A 21,067-nucleotide genomic window follows, 5' to 3' on the forward strand; every position below is an offset into this window, starting at 1 on the left:
TATATGATTTGGGCAACAGAACTCATCAGAACAAGTTGGACTTATTCCAGTCGCAGTCTAGGAGAAGTAAATGTTTTTTACATTGATTGATACGATGTGTGAATGTAAGAGTTGTTATTTATTTGTAAGTCAGCTTACGCCAGTGTGTGCAGCTGCATTCATGTCATGTAGCTAGTGAGCTGTGTAGGAAAATGACATTAACATTCCTCATCCTGCTTACAAATCTCTGAATGGTTGATTTTGTTCTCAAACTGGAAGGTAAAAGCCAAACGATGAGCCCAGTAACAGATCTGTTTGAAACACTGAACAAAAAAACAAACAAAAAAAAAAGATGTGAGGATGTGATTTTGAGACGTGGAACAAGACTACTGTCCTTGTTGTCCTTGTCTCATCCACCAACTCAGAAGCAGTTTTCAGTTGCATTCCATTCACTGTGCAAGTACAGCTTACATTTGCAATAACAAACTAGTCTTTGATAGATGTCTGATTTTGTATAGAGAGTTCAGGGTTTGTGTTATTGAAAGATTTCAGGGACTGTCTACAATGCAACTCCAATCAAAGTATAGTCAGCCGGTTTATTGTTGTCAGTTGTGCACAGTTGTGTACATGCTCATTTGTAGCTGTCAAGAATAAAAAGGTGTGTATGTGAGAAATGTGTGAACTGTATTGCAAACATCAATACAGTGCCCACACAAGCATCATTGACATCAACCCTCTATTGAACACTCTTCAGAGTAACAGTGTTACTCTTTTTCTGACCTTCATATATCAGTGAAAATGTTTCCATTCCACGTTGCCAGACTACAATCAGGTACAAGACATATTTCAAGGCAGGGGTGGGCGATATGGCAAAAATATGATCTTTTTTTTTTCAGGCGGGATGATGATCCACGATCTTACTATGATTCTTTTTTTCATGTTCTTTTTTTTTTAGACAATTTTGCAAGTTACTGAACAGTACTTCATGATTTAAGATTAAAAAAAATGTGTCTTAAGTAAGGGGCTCACAAATACCTTAAAACATACACGCATGGAAGACTCCATAAAATAAATGAGAACACAACCTATTCCATAAATAAATAAGAGGTGGTGTGCAAAGCTGCATTAAAAAGTAGTGAAAGTCTGTTTGGCCTTGTTTAAAATGAATATTGCAGAGTGAAACCACACTAACAGTACATCCAAACTGATTTCACAGCTGAAAAGCAAACAGTTGATGTGTGGAAGCATTAGTGTGTTGTTTTGGATAACTAGCAGGATGTGCACTGTTAGAAAAAGGCATCAACACAGTACACCGGAGCTGATATCACATTAGTTTGCAGCGTGACAGAAGTTAGTGTTAAGGGTGCTTCATACGCTATGCTGTAGTGTTAATGCCACATATTGCATGACAGCTATGCATTGCAACTGCACCTCTGTTTTTTTTTTCGCTGATTCATTTTTGCTCTGCATATGAAAACAATGATGAATAATTCCATTTGACTCAAGGGCTACCATGTGATCCAGTCTGACACTGATACCCCTCTTCAGAGAAAACATCATGGAAAAAGATAAAAGGAGGAGGTTAGAAAAAGAATTAAGATTGATGGCGACTCTTGTTATTGTCTCTCTCTGCCTCTTTGTATTTTATTTGTCTCCTCTCTTTCTGATAGTCTTTTGTTTTGGATGATAGTTGAAGTAGGTCAGCGGGAGTGACAGCCGTTGCTTTGGGCCTGCTTTTAGACTGGATCGATGCTCAGGCTCTTACACAACTCACCTAAAATGCCTTCCTTTAAAACAGACATGTAAAGATGAAATCCTGGTTGGACATTTTTTTGAAAAGTGATGCTTTTTAATGTCAAGTAATATAAACGTGATGTTTCAATAGCATGGTAATGATAGTATTTCAATCAGGTCCTAACTATACATTGAAATATAGTTATTGAAATAATGTTGAAGCAATGGTTGCATGTATCCTAAAACAGTGTAACTACTACAAATCCTCCACTCAGTCTATTTGTGCCCATATTTTGTTATGTTTTCAGTACAAAAAAGATGGCAAGACATTTTCTTTAACAAACAAACAAACATAAACTGGGTAGTTTAATGGCCATAATTCTCATTAGATTAAAGCACTGCAACATTAGCATGTGGTCAGGAAGAAACCTCCATAATCTGAAATATAAAGTATTTTCAATTGTTCCTAGTCCATATACAGTACCATGACTTCAATCAACCAGTAGACAGTGCAGTTAAAGCTCTTCACATTAATTTGTTCTATCCATGCTTTATGCATAGTCAAGGCCCTGTTGTCATGTCTGACATAGTTAAGTAGCTCTCTGTGGTCATGGAGGTCCACTGCCAGGAATCATTCTGCAACTCAACCATGTGCTGGTGACATAAACTTAGTGATGCAAAAGTTATAAATGGTTTAAGCCTCGTAATATACATATACAGGTGATGGTGTTTGACAGTTTTTATATGATCCACTACTATAATAAACTATAAAAACTTTCACTTTCAATCAAATCCAGCCCAAATCTAGTCTATTTTTGTTAAAGTTGTGACAGACTGGATACAGCAAAGGCTAATTGCTACCCTCCACAAGTCATATATACAACTCACTTCATTGATTACCTAAATCCTCCAGTAAGTCCAGTGCAATGCAGAGAATGTGATACTGTTCCCAAGTCATCAACACCTCATATAGATTTCAAAGTGGTATGTAATTCCTTCGTTTTGCTATATGTTTAGACTTATTTTGACCTGCATGTCACCAAATCAGTGCTACCATGGCAAACAGAGGTCTATGCTTTTTTTACCCAAGCCTCTAGCTACCTGCTTCTGCAAGATTACTCTCTATTTCTGCCTGATCCTGCTGGGACTGTGCTCACTCCTGCCCACAATACTGATTTCTAAATGTCTGCCTCATCAACATCACCACAGCAACCAAAAGTACTATATTTGTTTTGGTGCTTGTGTTGTAGTGGGAGAGAGGCTGCTCTGCATTACAAGGGTACGCTGGTGCATATTGGCAACTGCTCCTCTTTGTTAATAGGAGACTGGCTGGCTGTGAACTTCAGAGCTTTTGGGCCCTGTCTCTACACATGCTTCCCCTTGCATGTGTCATCAGAGGACATGGGATGTTTTTTCATTTCTCCGCTGATGAAAACCAGCTGTGCATCAAAACTGCCCCAAAGCCCTTCTGCGGCAGCCATGTCACGCCTCAGCACCTGTATCAAGGAGATGAAGGCCTGGATGAGCACACATTTCCTCTAGTTAAACAGCAGAAAAACTGAAACTTTCCTTATATTTTCACTCCACACCCAAATTCAGTCAGCCCTCATACCTCATCTCACCTTTTCTACTCAGTAACTAATCTGGGTGTTATGTTTGACCCTCAACTGACTTTTGATGAACATATAAAACATCTACACAAAACTTCTCCAATATATCTCTAAACCCTGCCCCTCTTTAACCCTGGCAGATGCAGAGAAACTTGTCCATACCTTTATCTCCTGAAGTCTGTAGTACTGCAACGTGCCCTTCACAGGGATCCCTGGCAGGAGCGTCCAGAAGCTCCAGTATATTCAGAAGAGAACTGCCAGGATTTTGATGAGGGTGTGAAAACATGAACACATAACACCACTTCTGTTTTCATTTCACTGGCTCCCAGTCTTCTTCAGGGTTGACTACTAGGGCCTGCCACTCAAATACAAATCCGTCAGTGGACATGCGCCTCCCTACCTACAGGAACTGATCATACCACCAACCTCCATCTGCACCCTCAGATCTGCCAACAGTTTGCTCTTCTGGGCCCCCGTACTGAGCTCTGCACCACAGGGGATCGAACCTTCTGCTTTAATGCACCATGTTTCTGGAACAGCCTTCTTAACCATCTGAGGGCAGCACAGACCCTAGACTTAAAAAAATGAAAGAAAATTGCTTCAAATAAATTTCACAGGAACACAACATATGTGGCCTTTTGGAGAATTTTTAATCTAAGGAAATGCAAATACACTTACCCATTTCTTGTTTTAGAGGATATACACTGAGAAAAGGCATTACTTATTGCCTTTAAAAGTAAAAAAACTGCTTTAGCTTGGTAATGGTAACTAAAAGTGGAGAAAACACTGTGGATTCTGTACCTGTGCCTCTGATAGATCACATTGTTCCCCAAAGCAACACATACAAGATGCTTATAATCTGCCTATACTGTCAGAGAAATCTCACTCTGCTAATTTCGGCTGTGACCAAGGCTTTATGCTCTGATGGTTTAATGATTTCAACTCCTGGTGTTATGCCAGTCCTGTCTGTGTTTGATGCAGAAGTGGAGGAAGAGCTGAAGGCTCTCAGCCTTGTGCACTGCTGCAGTTCACCATGTAAGAAGAGATACAGACTGGAGGTCAGCCATATAGTCATCATTATTATGGGGTGCTGTCTTTGAACACAATATCCAGTTATTAAACATCAAAAATGTAGCTGCATTGAAACAACAGGAAATAAGGCTAGATCAACTGAACTCACCTTCAGTTAAAAACAGCTATCCATTTTGAAAGCTTTACAAAGGCATTATGGGAAATGTAACCTCCTACCTAAAAAAAAGAGGCTATAAAAAAATAGATAAATAAATCAGCCGCTCGCAAATAAGCTACTTCTGGAAAACATTGAAAATCAAACATAAAGGAGTAAGCTCAAGTGCTATGCATAGATCTGTGTTTATTCTTTCACTGTGCAGTGTTACCTCCATCCTCAGTCTTTGTCCAGCCTAAACCCTGAGGGTTTACCACAGCTCGGTAAACAGTGGAATCAGACTGGGGCTTTGTCTTATTAATCCTTTGCTTTGACGTTTAGATTTGACTTTCATCATCTCAGAAAGTCACCCCTAAAGCTGGTCACTAAAGCTGGCAGGCTGATGTTTTATGAGTGTTTTACATTTGTTTTGCAGCAGCTTGAGGGGTTTGGGATTTGGGTTGGCTGCAATCACATTCTGCTCATGAAAAAACACTGGCTGTCGTTCTTCTCTGCTATTATTGTTGACACACAAGAGGTGGGGCCTGAGGATGGTGATGATTGTTGGTGTATCCAGAGCTGGCCTGATGCATAAGCGAACTAAGCACTTGCTTAGGGGCCCCAGCATGAGGGCTGACTCACACTTTATCAAAATGTGGAATTCTCCCTTAACTGTGGTACCATTGGAGCAACAATCAATAATAGGAACCCCCCCCCAAGGAGCCCCTTCTTATTGGTGTCGTTGTGAGTCACAGGGCATATGCAGATATATAGTTTGTGTAGTAGTTCTGTTTATAAAAGTTTCTGGAGACCACTTGGAGGAAGCATTCCACACATGTGCAGTAGAAGTAGAAGTACAGTCGCTCTTGTAGCATTGTGGTCATGCAGGCTACAACAAATTGGAGGCACGTGGATGTCTGCACAGAGGCTCTATTCGCCTACTTGTGAATGCAGAAAGTATAATTTTTCGCCTTAAAGAGGGCACCCAAGAAAATCTTGCTTAGGGCCCTCTGTTGTCTAGAGCCTGGCCCGGGTGTATCCATGCATCACAATTTGTTCTAGATATTTCAGCACCTACTGCCCACATTGCCTTAACATTTGTCATGGATATTTATGGTACCCAGAGGATTCTGAACAGTGTTTTAATCAGATTAGATATTTTCCAGTACACTAAACCACTGCAACTGTAAAATCATTTTCATATATGTGTCGTATATGAAATGCTCCTTAGACAAAGAGACAGTGCGGGACAGACAGCTTTCTTATTCACGGTCAAGCCAACCTTGCTTTATGATTGTTGCCATAGAGACAGCGCTAAAGTGAACAATTTTATAGCGATGTTGTGGCTAGGGACAAGGCGATCTGGGGGATGCTGGAATACCTGAGAGTGGTTCAACTCTTCTCCTTCACACTTGATGTGGCATGTCACCGTTTAAGCACTGGCACTTTGATATGTAACTGTTGTCTCCTTGATCAGTCAAGTTTGTGTTGATTAGTAAATCTCTTAACTTCAGGCATCTATATTTCCTGGAGTTTCTGTATTTACAAGTTAACCAGTTCTCAAAATAGTTTTATTCAAAGCAACAGCTATGTGATGTGTATGTATTTTAAGTATTATTTAAATCTAAATGTATAAAGCCAAATTACTATGAAACACTCACAGTCAGTATGGACTATTCTTGAGCTCTCCTAAAGTGCCACCCTTAGGTTCTCAAGGTGGGCAATATTCTACAGAAATTGGCAAACAAAACAATTAAAGTAACCTGACAAAGACATTGACAGTATAACTGTTTTCTCTGACTACCTGGTCTTGAGCGCTGACCTCAGAGGCAATGTTAATTTGTGTCTATAGGTTGGACGAGTTGAATGGATGGACAGAACAAAATCAGTGAACATTGGTAGCAGGATGTACTGAGTGTAGAAGTTATGTTACATGATGGTAAATGGACTGTACTTATATAGTGTCTTTTTAGTCTTTTTGACCACTCAAAGCAGCTTTATCACTACATGTCACATTCACTCATTCACACACATCCATACACCGGGCACCGGGATTAAATTGGGGGGTGGGGAAAGTATCTAGCCCATGGACATGTGGACTAGAAGAGCTGGGAATCAAACCACCAATCTTCTGATTCCGAGATGACCACTCTGCATCCTGAGCCACAGCTGTCCAGAACCAATTATAAATACATTTGTTTCTTGCAAAGTTGGCTGCTGGAGGATATCTGAAATCTGTGTCTATTCTCAACCAACGCCAAATGTACTGACTGCTACTGATTTCCGATATTGCTAGCAAGCTGTATATGCATGTATCTGCACATGAAGTAGCATAAGTGGGATTGGCACAACATTTTTGCTTAAGTTACATCATATACTCAATGAACCTCTCGCCTAGAATAAATTCACATGTTCACATCCACTTATATCATCCATCAACCTTTTATACAACACTATCCCTTCTAAAGTTCACCCTGAGTCCAGTCTGAGTGCAGTGTCAGAGCAGTAAATGTATCCATAAGTTGATTTTGTTAACACTTTCAGATTTAAAGGTTTAATGAGCATTTTGGTCTTTAACAATGCTTTCCCACATGCAGAGGCAAAGCAGCAGTCAGTCTCTGGCCTCTCATGAATGTGTGGTTATGTGTGTGTGTGTGTTGTGTTGAGCATGTAATTTACATACATACATACATAGCTGCAGTGCTAATTAAGAAACAATGTCTGCGATTTGTTTCCACACATTCTTTTAACAGTCTTAGTAGCTCATTAAATAGGCCTACACATGGTAGAGAAACCAGACACCACCGACTGGAGCAGTAAACAACCCTGTGCTTCTGTTTCTACAGGAAGGAAATGTAGAGGGATTGGCTCTCAATGGTACATAGAGTTCAGCATTTTCTCAACTTTCTCCTGTACTGTAGCTGGGCACTTTCTGAATCTCCCTAGCTTAGGTGGAGAGGAAACCAGGACTGCAAAGCGAAGCCTCAATGAATAGCAGCCGTTGCTATCCAAGTTTCTGGGTACATACGTGGTCTGTTAGCAGTTGTTTTACTTTCATCAATGACCTTGCCAACTATTAGTTTACATTCTCAGGTTTGCACTGTGGTTCATTCTTTCCTGGGAGAATGTTGGGTGAACTGGTGAAGGAGTTTTTCCACAAGAGTGGTTACAGTAGGTTAGCAGAGAGGACACAGTTAATTGAGTATAACTTACAACAATGCAAGGGCAATCCCTTCAAAAAATACCCAGGCACCTTATGCTGCTCTGGTTTTGTTGCAGTTTTTTTTATGTTGGGGAACCTGGTTGTTGTAAATAACAAAGAGACTTAATGTAAGAATTGGCTGACGTAAAACATTCCCTCAAAGAGACATTTACTTTCATGAAGCTTAATCTGCCTCTCAGTACCCAGTCCCTTCTCCAACACTCCCTTGCACACAAGCTGTTTGTCTGTGTGCATTGCTTCCAAACACATTGTACAGAGTAGCCATCTGCCAACACAGACAGAAAGATGACACTTCAATCACACAGTGCAAATCCATGTCTGGTCGTGCGTCTTGCCACACAGCACGCATTTGACAAATGGCAACATGCAGGAAGAGGCCAACTTCAACATCAACCCCAAGCAGTACAACATGTTCATAGCTTGATTGCATGGCAGCGAAATTAACATTAAAATAAGTTTTGAAACTGAAATGATACTGGACAGATTCTTAGCTTCACCTTTTCCTCTTTAATATTGACACAATAAGTTCTATTTCCAGATAAGAATGTCAATAAGGGATGATTCTGCATTACATTTGATTAATGAACTTGAGGTTAATGAACTTGAGGCTGGACTGGCTGATATGGTCGCCATCAGCCAGTCCAGCCAGGTGTGACTGAGTGTTCTGTCCCTAGGGGACCAAATGTAAGCTGGCTCTTACCCATACTTTCCTGCTAGATTTGACTAGGTTTTGGGAGTGTGGAATTGGGCCAATTGCAATTGAGAATCAGCTCCTTTTAGCACCACTTGAGGTAGCTCTGGGCCACTGTTGACTTCCAGAATCAGACAAGAGTACTGTGAATAATTCTGACGTCTCATTCATCACTCGTCTGGCGTGAGTCTGATTACTAGATTTGCTGAATCTAGACCACAAGATTTCTTGGCTCACTTAGCAAGAGCTCTTTAAAAGTTATTAGTTATTAGTTAGTGCATCTGAAAGAGCAGAAAATGTTACAATGTTATTATAACAGCATCTCTAGTGAGAAATCTTTATTTCAATGTGTTTGACAAAAAGGCAACTTGGCCAATTCTAACACTACATTTGTAGTACCATTTAGAGTGTGTTGTGGTTGCTTTTTGTCAACCACACAAAACAGCCTGAAAGACAGACTGGCAGAACATGAATATGCAATCAGAACTCCAAAAAACCTCAATTACCCTGTGGGACAGCACTTCAGAGGTGCAGGCCACAAGGACCCATACTCACTTAAAGTTTGTGTTATTGAAGTAATCCCCAAACAGGTGTGGGGGTGAGAGGTGAGTAGGGGTTTGGTGTTTGACTGACTGAAACATATCCCCTGGTGGGTGACCTTTTGGATTAAATCCCTGAGGACCACTACTCCCACAGGTCTGGATGAGAAGGTTGACCCTCTCTTTTTTTATGATTGGATTTTCTGGTATAAAGCCTCGATATGTGACTTTAATGGAGCTTTTCTGAGTGATCTGAACATGCCAAGATCTGTCTGATTAGATTGGTAAAAATGATTATGTTCATTGTCTGTCTATTACTGTCTGTTACTATCTGTCCATCCATCCATCCATTTTCTACCATTTCCACTACATTCAATCACATGTACTGCACCCCTGTCATGTTTCTGGATTCTAACCATGGGATGTATTTCTTTGGAAACCCTAATAAACCTCATTTTAAGCTGAAACAAGTTGTTCAGCCATTTTTTTTTATTGAAATATGGCTTTAACTTACTTTTGGAGAGTGCCTCAGATTTGTATCTTTTTTTCTTTTTGCCTCTACAATCTGATCAACTTTTTGTCACATTCTGCTCAAGTGGATTCGACACATGCACTTTACAGTTTGTAAGAATAGCTCAACATTGTTGGAAATTAAGTTATTCACATTCTTGCAGAGTTAAATGAGAAGCTACATGCAAAGATAGATACCATATTTTGGTCCATATGGAGCCACAGCAATCAGCCTAGCTTAGCATACAGCTAGTCTGTGTAAAGTTGAAAAATATGCCTACCAGCACTTCTAACAGTACATCTCACAAATCTATATCTACACAAATGCAAAAATGACAATTTATAGTTCTATTATACTGGAACTATTTCTTGGAAAACTACAGCAGGGAGCAGGGACTTCCCAAAGTAGTTCATCAAATTGCACTTCATAACTTTTACATTCATGTTTTTCCCAATCTTTATGCTAAACTAAGCTCATCAACTCCTGGCTCCAGCTCCATATTCAACACCCAGACATGAGAGTAGTGTAGATCTACTCGGTTAAGCTTAATTAAAATCACATCATGAACATTTGAATCTGCCTGCTGCTGGGGAACTATCCTTTTGTGTATCACTTGGAGGTGTTTTTATGCTATCTATACCATTTCAGAACAGTTGCAATGATATTTTGCCCGGTAATTAGTTTATTGTGTATTAGTCAGTGACAAATGGATATGTTGTATAATGTGTTCTTCATATGTTGGGATTATTACTTATGTGTAGTTCCAAATGTCTAATATTTTTCTGTAAATCATGTTTTCTTATGTAGCCTTGTTTTTGCTGTTGTAGTGACCCAGTTTTCTCGCAGGGATCATTAAAATTTCATATTTTCTTATTTTGTATTTCACTTAGACTTTTGTGAAATGAGTAAAAGCGGCTTATTACTAAAAACTGGATTTTTGATGCACAACTCACCAATTCAAAAATCACCACAGAAAGTTCTTTTTGGCACAAATTCTTCTCGTCTTCACTCTTCTTTCTCCGTTTCTGTCTCTGTGCCATGCTCGCTCACCCCGCCGGCACCAGTTGGAGGCTTTCTACTCAATCTTCACTACGGAACAGCAGGACCATGTTAAGTCGGTGGAGTATCTGCGCAGCAACTTCAGGCCCATCCAGAGCTTGGATAACCGCCACGTCTTCAAGTCTGCAGTCAAAGACGCCTGGTTACCCGACCTCACTGACAGCGGCAGTGGGCCGTATGGCACAGAAGCTTCCAAAGGTAAGACTGTTGAGACTTTTCAAATACAAGAATGCTTTCACTTTTTCCCTGTCAACATAAATGTCCTCATTTATAATGAAGCCAGTGTCTACATGGGGTCTCCTACACTTGAAACAAAAACCTGAATGATTCATAAAAGTATTTGATTTTACTCATCAAGCCATTTTTTGCTCATATCTTTAAAGTTGTAACTCTTTAAACTCTATGCACTGATGCCACAAGTCTGAAAATCATTAAATGCTGCTTCTGCTCGCCCTCAAAATACTAATTAAAATAATTAACAGTTATTTGTCCCTTATCTAAAATATAGATGTATTTGATATTTTGAGTTCTAAAAAAGAAATGTATATAATGTATTCAGGTACATTTTTTAATGCAATATTCCAAGCAGCATATATTAAACTCCTGAATAGTTTAGTTTAGTTTAGTATAGTTTATTTTGCACAAACTAAAATTTACACAACCGATAATGACAGATAATACACAGTGCAGGGAGAGCAAGAAAACCCAAATGTGCTTATTTAACACCTAAAAAATGTTAAAATGATACAGAAAATAATGTCTACACAGAACAAACCAGATAATTACAAATATATATAATAACAACAATAAAATAAAATAAAACAGGTAAAAATAATAAAAGAATAATACTAAGACTACCTTCATATTTCATATTTGGGCCTCTCTTGGTGTTTACCACTATGTCATTTTCAACCAACTGGTCTATATAGCATCATTAAAGTTCACCCTGTCTACTTCCTAAACTTGTCCAATATTCTCCCATTAGCCCTTTTTGCTGACATTTCTTAATGTTAATAAATGAGAGATATTCAGTGTTGCTCAGATGTGCAGAAGAAACTGATTGTCTTCACCTTGTGTGTGTGTGTGTGTGTGTGTGTGTGTGTCTGGGATGGCTCTCTGTCATTTCACCAGCGAGCTGGGTAACTCCCCTAGCATAAGGCAGTGGGAGGCACACCAGCCGTCGTCCCACTCCTGCCTCATTACCACTCAAACAACACCAAACATTATGCAGTGTGTGTGTGTGTGTGCGTGTGTGTGTGTGTGTGTGTGAGTGAGTGTGCACGTGTTTCTTGGAGCATTTGTATAAGCTTGTGTGTGGCCTAGCATCTGTGCTGTGTCAACTATCTTAGCAGGGTTTGTCCCTTCCCTTCCTTCATACACACTTCCATATGGTCGAGTACAGTAGGAGAGAGGTGCATCACCTAGATGTACACACACACACACACACACATACACACACACACACACACACACACACACACACACATACACAAACAAACTCGCATGCATACTCTGTGTGTATGTGTGTGTGTGTGTGTCACTCTGGCACAGTGTGCTCCATGCTCGTGCTGTATGTCCTTGAGCGCTGCAGTGGGACATGTTTGCTGTGAGCAGATCTATATAGCTGGCAGAGGAGGCGGAGGGACGGCTGGGAAAAAGGCAGTGAGGAGAATTAGAGCTGAAAAAACAACAGATATACAGACCACATGCCTCCTACACGCCCTCTGTAACACTCTACCATAGCTGTAGCTGAGTGGGTTGTACATGTATGTCCACCTGGTCTGTAATATCCCTCCACCTCCACATCTACATCTAACTACATACAAACACACAACACAGGTGGTGTTGTAGAATGAAAACCTATATATGATCTCATGAGTCATTTTCTCTCCCTCTTCCTTTTTACTAATTTATTCCATTTTATCACGGCTCAGCCTGAACACCTTCCTCTTGCTTGTGATTGTTTTCTTATCAGCCATGATAGGTCCCTGGTTGACTGGCAGCCTCACAGTTAGTGGGCCAGAACTACGGATTGATACATGTGTATAGAAAACAGAAAAGTGTAGTGTTTGGATGTTGTTAAAGCAACATGCTGACATTCTTGAAAATGAGTTTGTCTTGTACGCTGAAGTAAATGAGAGGAATAGTATAATCTCTGAGTGTTCAGCACAAAGACAACTAATAAACTCTACAACTTTCAATGGCCTTCAAAGCTATCCTTTTCACATATCTGCTTAGCTATGAGCTTAAATATGTGCAGCAATAGATTCTTTATTTGTATACCACCTTCCTTAATATAGTTACAACGTTCTTTTACAGATTTAAAAAAAATACTGAAATAGAACAACAGTGATAAACAATGACATTATAGTAAATTAATGCAAATACTGCAAGAGAAACAAGCCAGCACAGAATTAAAAGTGTGAAATAGGTGCACTAATTTATATGTGTGTATATATATAAACGTATATATATATATATATGTGTGTGTGTGTGTGTATATATCAAACATTTATTAATGACTGATGGAGAATGTATGAATGTGAATTGGTGTAGAGACTAATTATGAGTCAGAATATGAACAGAATGTAAGGGTTAAAATCATTAGCATTGGTAACACAAGCCAATAGTAGCCAATAGTGGTAGCTTGTTAATGAACACAGAACAACATATGAAGAGTCAAAGTCCTGATTCCTTTATTTCATTTTACTATCTGTCTACTTAAATGAAAACAGCATTGCAGTTCAAATTTGAACCTTTCTTGATTTAATACAGGAAAAACCTACAGCTCCCATGAGTTTAACTTGACACTGCACAACATACATATCATAATCGCCTCACTTATCCACGATTTCCAGCTTTATTATTATGTTATTTTGCCCAACTTGTTAACTGTGACCTCTGCTGCTTAAAGTGTCTAAAAATCCAGCCATGTCCCTTCTGCTGTTATTACAGACATATATGACCTAGTTATAGAAAGACCTTTGGCTAAACAACAATATTACAGAGGTTGTTTTTTTGGTTTTTTTTAAAAACATTTATTTTCTAGACTTGAAAATGAGGTTTTATTATTTGTACAACAGAACCTGGACTGGCAGTGCCTCTGATCTGGGTCAAGACTAACTTGGGACTAAATTGGTATTGATATTTTCATCAGCAAACAGTATAAGTGTCTGTCTATTCCTTGTAGAATAGCCTGTAATAATCCAGTCACAAATCAAGTTAAAAGGTGGAAGGAGCAGTGCTCTCATAGTGATGGTTTAAAAGAAGACCAAATCCAATCAAAACAGAACCAAACATATTTGCTCACAAAAGGAAACAAAATAATTGACTTATTCATGATGGAGTTTGAGAGCATCTGTCCTCCTGTTTACAAGTATTTTCTTCCCCTTGACTCTGAAGAGCAACCCTTTTACAAGCAGATAAGTAGCTCTGAAAAGCACAAGCAAAGACGAACTCTGCTCCTTCCCAGATCTCTGAATTACTGACCGCCTCTCCAGTACTGGACAAGTACACATCATGAGCTGAGGAACCAAAACATGGACAGAATGTTGTAGATGTTTGGATTTCACACACACTTCTATTACTATATATGTAATACACTGGAATGACATACGGCCAGTGTAAGACCACATGCTTTGCACTGATGCACAATAATAGCAGCATAAAGTGTAACAATATACACATGACATGTTAATTAGAGCTTGTCAGTATTTCAAGTGCTGTTAGTGAACTAACTAACTAAAGTAAAAAATAAAGTATGCATCATAAATTATGAAAGTCGTGTTACACAAGTTCTAACAGAGGCCAAACTAATCAGAGTGGGAATATAAGTTGTGTTTATTGATCTGAGACAACATGTCAGCTAACATTGCTAATAATAAAAGCTTAACTTGCACTTACACTTTATGGCACATTACATTTATACTGTTTATGAGAAGTGATACAATGCATCAGTGATCATTACGTGCTGTTCTCAGCATGGCCATAAAACCTTCCTCGTGCCTTCTAAAGCCTGTGCACTCAAACTATAATGTGCAGAGAATATGATAGTAGAAACTGATGCATGGTGATCAGCCGTCTAAATGAGACCAATCTTCATCTTCTATGTTTGAACGTTACAGTGTTTTTAGTAGCAAAGTCTTTTTGTTACTATACTTCCACCACAGCTCAACAGGGAAACACTAAAGCTGCGTTCAGACCAAAAGCGTCTGACGCGAAAAAAATCGCTTGAATCGCTCCGCTTGATCATAAATATACATTTTTTGGATCATCGCTTCATTCGCTTCATTCGCGCTTGTGACGTCGGGAGAAACTCGCCGCTGATTGGATATCGCGGCGCGATGCCGCCTGAAAAGTTCAAATTTTCCACCTTTATTCGCGCCGCTTCAGACGCTTGATTCATTCATTCATTCATTCATTCATTCATTCATTCGCGTCAGACGCTTTTGGTCTGAACGCAGCTTAAGAGGGAATGTGATGCTATAAAGACTGTAAATGTGTCAGATATCACTTGATATGACTAACTCACACTGATGAAGCTCAATAGAAGCTGATCATCTACTTTTAACCCTTAAACAGGCAGGAGTGAAAAATAATTTGATGTTACTAGTTATCTCATTTGCACCTAAGTAAAACATTTCCACAAATATTTATATTTTTTAATATTTTTAATATATTTGAGGTTTCATGAGTTGTATCTCTACCAGGATATGTTGCCCCCATTAAGGTATAAAATTGTCATAATGGTAAACAATTTAAAGAGAAGTGATACATTCTTACTTTCCCTGGTCATTAATACTAGTTTGTAAACTGATATTATCATTTATATCACAGAATAGGCCTACCACAAGCTTTAATTCTACCAATCCATTTCTACCAATTCAAGGCACATACAATTTAGCAACCACTTTAACCAATCATGCTCCTAACAGGGTGTTATAGAGTCTTTATCTTCAGGTGCATGTTGCCTGTTTAAGGGTTAAATGAGTGTGTGGACACTATGTGGAGTTTGTCCTCAAGCACATTTGAAGGAGATCTTTTAATAATCAGTATGATTACAGCGCTAAACAGCAACAAAGAAATATCCGGTATACAGCAATATAACTTTCTATTTTGAAAGAAATACTGTATTGCTGCATAGACTGTGTGTTGCTTTCAGTTAGCTGGCTCCACTGTAATTCCAACACTGATCTGACTACTTCAATTGCAGATTAAGAAAAACTATTTAAAAAAAATACTGTTGGTTTGTTTGTTTTTTGTACTAAAAGAAATCTCCACCAGTCAGTAATATCACATAGTTATTCTAGGTATTCTGTTTCAGCTTGTTTTGGTGATTTGTAGCAACAATATGTCACACAGAAATGAGTGAAAAAATTCATATGTAAGTTAGGTTTTAAGTATTTGAACTAAACTCATTTGCGCAGGTTAAAATGGCCATCAGAACCTCTTATCTGAATGTACTTATTCTACACATCTTTCCACACTTTTTTGTCAAGTTTGTTTTAGGTCAAGGTTAAGATGTCCAAAAGCTGAATGAGGTCCCTGCATAATATCTAGAGGTGCACCAATAACAGTTTTACTAAATGAAACAAGTACTGTATCAAGTAGTTTGAGCAATGCAAGAGCCAGTGCAAGTGCTACTCAGTGTATAGTCCTTCATGGCACTGAGTGGTTCCTGTTATAAAACAATGACCCATGATGTCATAGATACGAGGCACACAGTGGAACTGTACTGCAGACAGTTGGAAGGTGACTAAATATAAACTGAACACTGCAGCATTTTCATTTTTTCATATCAGAAGATATTCTTCTATATTCTTGCCACACAGACGTGTCAGTTAATGTGCACAAAAACATGTGCTATTATCAAGCATTTTGATGATGCTAGTAGTAAATTGACATGTCAACTGTATGTCATTGGTAATGTACTGTAATGTCTTCTTCACTGCATGCCGCCATGACTAGTTTTCCTGGACTGAGCTCACTTTTTAAGAATAGATCAGTCTTTTCTACAACCTGGCTCTTCTTTTTCATAGCTTTGGCTTTCAGTCCTATTGTTTCAAACAACGTTACTGACAAAGTGCCACTGTTGATGCACCACACACAGTTTGAAACAATGGAAATATTCTCACTCTTTTTCACTCTTCCTCACCATATTTTTTCATTGGAAGACGGTTGCGCACAGTGCTTAAAGGTACCCTGTGGAGTTACTGAGCTTGAGTATTTCTGCTCTAATTTCTGCAAATGTGTCCTCACACATACACAAGACAAACCAAGCAGGGACGCCTGCGTTTGGATGGTGTGATACACAGTCATGCCATTGTTCTACAACAAACACAGACATGCATCAGCAAAGGCAGAGAAGAAGAGGACTGAATGTAAACAATGCAGGATATAAAATGAATTGGTTTTGCTAACATTTGCTAATGAGGGAGGAGATGCATACAACACTTTTGAGTTGACAAGAAAACTCCACAGGGCTCCTTTGTTAATAGTAGTTAAAATTAAGAATGTTTTGTGGGTGTGCTGAGGGATGTAAAAATGAAGTCATTCCAACAGTGCATTAAATTACAAAGATAGGACAAATGTAAACACCTGCAGTAAAAGTTTTGGCTATTCATGAACTACATAAAATGGAACTGTACACAACTAACGCAGGATTTACAACAGATACTATCAGTGCATGTCTAACAGCGGCAAAGCCTGTAATATTCTGAGTCGCCACCTGATCCCCCCCAACTGTGCAAAACCTTGCAGGTCAACCCATAATCAAGAGCCGGTCATCGATCAAGTGTGGTCACCGTGCTGCAGGGCCAAACATGTCCTTTCCTCCGCTAAATGACCTCTCACAGAGGGTTTACCTGTGTCAGACACCCCCTCTTCCCATGTTCTATTCTGTGTGATTGGGTCCTACGCCCCATCACTCACTACCATCCAGACCTCTCCCTAGTGTGTGTGTGTGTGTGTGTGTGTGTGTGTGTAGGTGTAGGTGCAATGCATGTGTGTGTGATGGCCCTCTTATCTTTGATGAAAGCTTTAAGAGGATCTCTTCATCACCCTGCCACATGGGGCTAAAACCTTTCAGTAGTGTAACACACAGGGAAAAGGGGGAATTGTTCTTCTCAGCAGCCCGTTCTGAGTTTTAGCCACTCCGTGTTACAAGACACACACTTTAGAGCCAACCTCTGAAAACGACATGCAAGGACCATGTGAGTGACAACAGCTTTATCCAAAGATTGAGATAAATATCACGGTTCATCCCATCCCATACAAAGAAAGAAGCAGAGACTAATAGGGATAGATAGATAGATAGATAGATAGATAGATAGATAGATAGATAGATAGATAGATAGATAGATAGATAGATAGATAGATAGATAGATAGATAGATAGATAGATAGATAGATAGATAGATAGATAGATAGATAGATAGATAGATAGATAGATAGATAGATAGATAGCCTTTATTCATCCTCTTAGGAGAAATTCAGGTGTCCAGTAGCTTATAAAACACATACATAAATAAATAATAACTGTAAAAAGTTAGGTAAGAGCAGATTAAAAAGAAAAAATTGTTATTGCACATTTCCAGTAATAATTGCAGTGCCCCATGATTATCTATTGAAGTTACTGTTGTAAAGTCTGATGGCTGAAGATACAAAGGACTTCCTGAACCGCTCTGTCATACAGATATTGTCATTTTGTAATATTGTTTTTTTTTTTTAACATGTACTTTGTTTAGTTATGTTAAATGTAAAAATGAGACGCTGTGGTCTTCAGAGCAGCTGAGGAGCATTTAGAGCATTTTAAAACAGGTTGGTTGTCTTATACTTAGGACATGACATTTACATTTCCACAGTAGTAGATGTTTTAATAATGTGTGGCTCAACAAAATGACTTTAAGAGTTGTATTATGGGTTGATTGTAGTCTCAAAGTTGTTAAGTTAGTGAGTCTTCTTACTGTTACTGTCTTTCATGTGTCTGAGTGAAGCTGTTTCCAGACAGAACATGAAGAGAATTTTCATCTTGCTTTACTATTCATTTGTGTTTAATCGCCCAAAGAGCCAAAACACACTACTGTAAGCTAACTAGCAACAGCAGGCAACAACCATGGATGCATTGTAAGAACTGAATAGTGGACTTAATGATGACGCATATTCAATCACATGGAAATAAATGTGCATCTATTTGCGGCATTGACTTTGTATGTATGTATGTCGTTAATGTCATTAACGATGGCTGTGTTCCGTTAAGGGTGAGAAAGGGTTCCCAAACTGCTAAATACTCCTAAATGGAATTCATTAAGTTGACGTTAATGTTAGGATTTCACCAGGAGGTCAGTTTATGATTACAACACAGATAACACCCCGTGTAATCTTGGTTTACAGCACATAAGAGTGCTTAACACACATCTACTTTACTGAAAATAAAGCACACAGGGCATTAGCAGGCACAATAATAAATGCATAACCACGCAGCAATCATTAACCTCAGCTATACTGTGAACTACAGAAAAATTACCTTACACTGCAGTACCATCATATTGACATTAGTTTCACTTAGATTCTGTTTTAATTTAGCATGTTGTTCATGAATTTGTTCATGTTGGCTGTGTATAATGAAATATGTGTATATCGAAGTGATTGCTTTGCAAAGCTGTTGATGCATCTGGTGCAGCATGTGACTGTTTCTTTAAATAGCAGAAGATGAAATGAAATAAAACTCTCCTGAGTGTAACATAATGAAGACACACAGCACATGTATTAGACTCTGTAATCACAGTTCTACACACTTCTAGTTATCATGATTTTTTTTTACTGTGCTCTTCAAACATATCAGAAAACTTAGATCCAGATTGGGAATATTCATGCTTGGAGAACTGCAGTGATAGTACTAACATTTTGACTTGTCACACACACACACACACACACATCTGCGCACACACAGGCGGGGCATGCCTGACTGGACCCAGGTTGATATAATCAGTTAAATATGCTTCCCCTGCATAGAGGTCATTCACTGCTTGACTTCCAAATGATGTCTGTGTATGTGTGTGTTCTTCTTTGTCAATGTCTATGTGTGTGTGTGTGTATGTGTGTGTGTGTGTGTGCGCATGCTTTCGTGCTTACTTGCATGCTTGTGTGTGTGTGTGACTAATGGCTTTAGTAATGCTAAGCCACATGGGGCTCGACTGCAGGTTATGAATAGAAAAACTCCACTGCAGCTCTTTATGAGCAAGCTAATCAATTTGGTTCCACCAGGCACGTGAGCTCTATTCTCAATCAACTTGTGTTCATCATTGAATTACCTTATGCATTTGCATAATATGATACAGTGTTTGGAATAATCATTATGTGCATTGTTGGCTAGTAATACACTACTCCCTCTTTCCCAGCAGTGAGTCTTCTTCATCTTCTTCTTTCAGCTGCTCCCGTTAGGATTAGGATTTAGGATTTTATTAGGATCCCCATTAGCTGAAGCAGAACATCAGCTACTCTTCCTCCCTTTAGTCCACACAACATAATAAAGCATGACAACAGAAACAGATAAGACACTTACAGACAAAACAACCAAATCACATTAAAATCAGAGAATAACTAACATTATTCTTTCTTTCAAACATTAATATACATATTCTTATTCATATTGACCTATACACAGTGTATTAGTATACACTAAATTTCACTCCTGACTTCCCACTCCTCTCTCAGCACCCTGTCATATGCGTTCTGTAGATCTACAAAGACACCTTACAGCTCCTTCTGACCTCTACACTTCTTCATCAACACTGTCAAAGCAGACATCACATCTGTAGTGGCCTTTCCTGACATCACATTAACCACACTGCTGCTCACTAATCGTCACCTCTCCTCTTGACCTGGCTTCCACTCTTTTTTCCATAACTTCATGCTGTGTCTGATCAACTGTATACCTCTGTAGCTACGACAGCTCTGCACATCACCCTTACTCTTTTTACCCCTTCTCCATTTCTCAGGCATCCTTCATATCTTCATTCTCTTCATAGCTGCCCTTACTTCCTCCTTGCTAATCCACCGCATTTCCTGTTGCACTATTCCGACACCATCTCATCACCTTCTACTCTCTCTCATATTCTTCATTCATCAGCCCCTCGAAGTACTCCTTTTACCTTCTCAACACACTCTCAGCTGTGGCTCAGGAGGTAGAGCTGGTCGTCCACTAATGGGAAGATCAGTGGTTTGATTCCTGGCTCCTCCAGTCCACATGTGGATGTGTCCTTGTGCAAGATACTTAACCCCAAGTTGCTCCTGATGGCTGCTCCAACAGTGAATAAATGTGTGTGAATGTTAGTTTCCTCCTGATGAGCAGGTTGGTACCCTGTGTGGTAGCTCCTGTCATCAGTGTATGAATGTGTGTGAATGGGTGAATGTGACATGAAGTGTTAGAGCTGTTTCAGTGGTCAACAGACTAGAAACGTGCTATATAAATACCATTTTATCATTCGTCGCTGGTCAGCCCCTGTGTTCAACACAAAACTACTGAACATAATGTAGTTGGCTCTTGGTTAAAGACTA

The 21,067-nt window shown here is 39.1% G+C and overlaps 1 protein-coding gene across 1 annotated transcript in view; it reads left to right on the top strand.

Moving 5' to 3' along the window:
• ptprga (protein tyrosine phosphatase receptor type Ga) overlaps positions 1 to 21,067 on the top strand; it is a 472,388-nt gene that overhangs the window by 382,567 nt on the left and 68,754 nt on the right. Inside the window, exon 8 of the mRNA XM_062416078.1 lies at positions 10,517 to 10,709. Coding sequence (XP_062272062.1) covers positions 10,517 to 10,709 — 193 coding nt within the window. The remainder of the gene's footprint in view (positions 1 to 10,516; positions 10,710 to 21,067) is intronic.

This window comes from Scomber scombrus, chromosome 3, assembly GCF_963691925.1.
Source record: "Scomber scombrus chromosome 3, fScoSco1.1, whole genome shotgun sequence".
Lineage (NCBI taxonomy): Eukaryota > Metazoa > Chordata > Actinopteri > Scombriformes > Scombridae > Scomber > Scomber scombrus.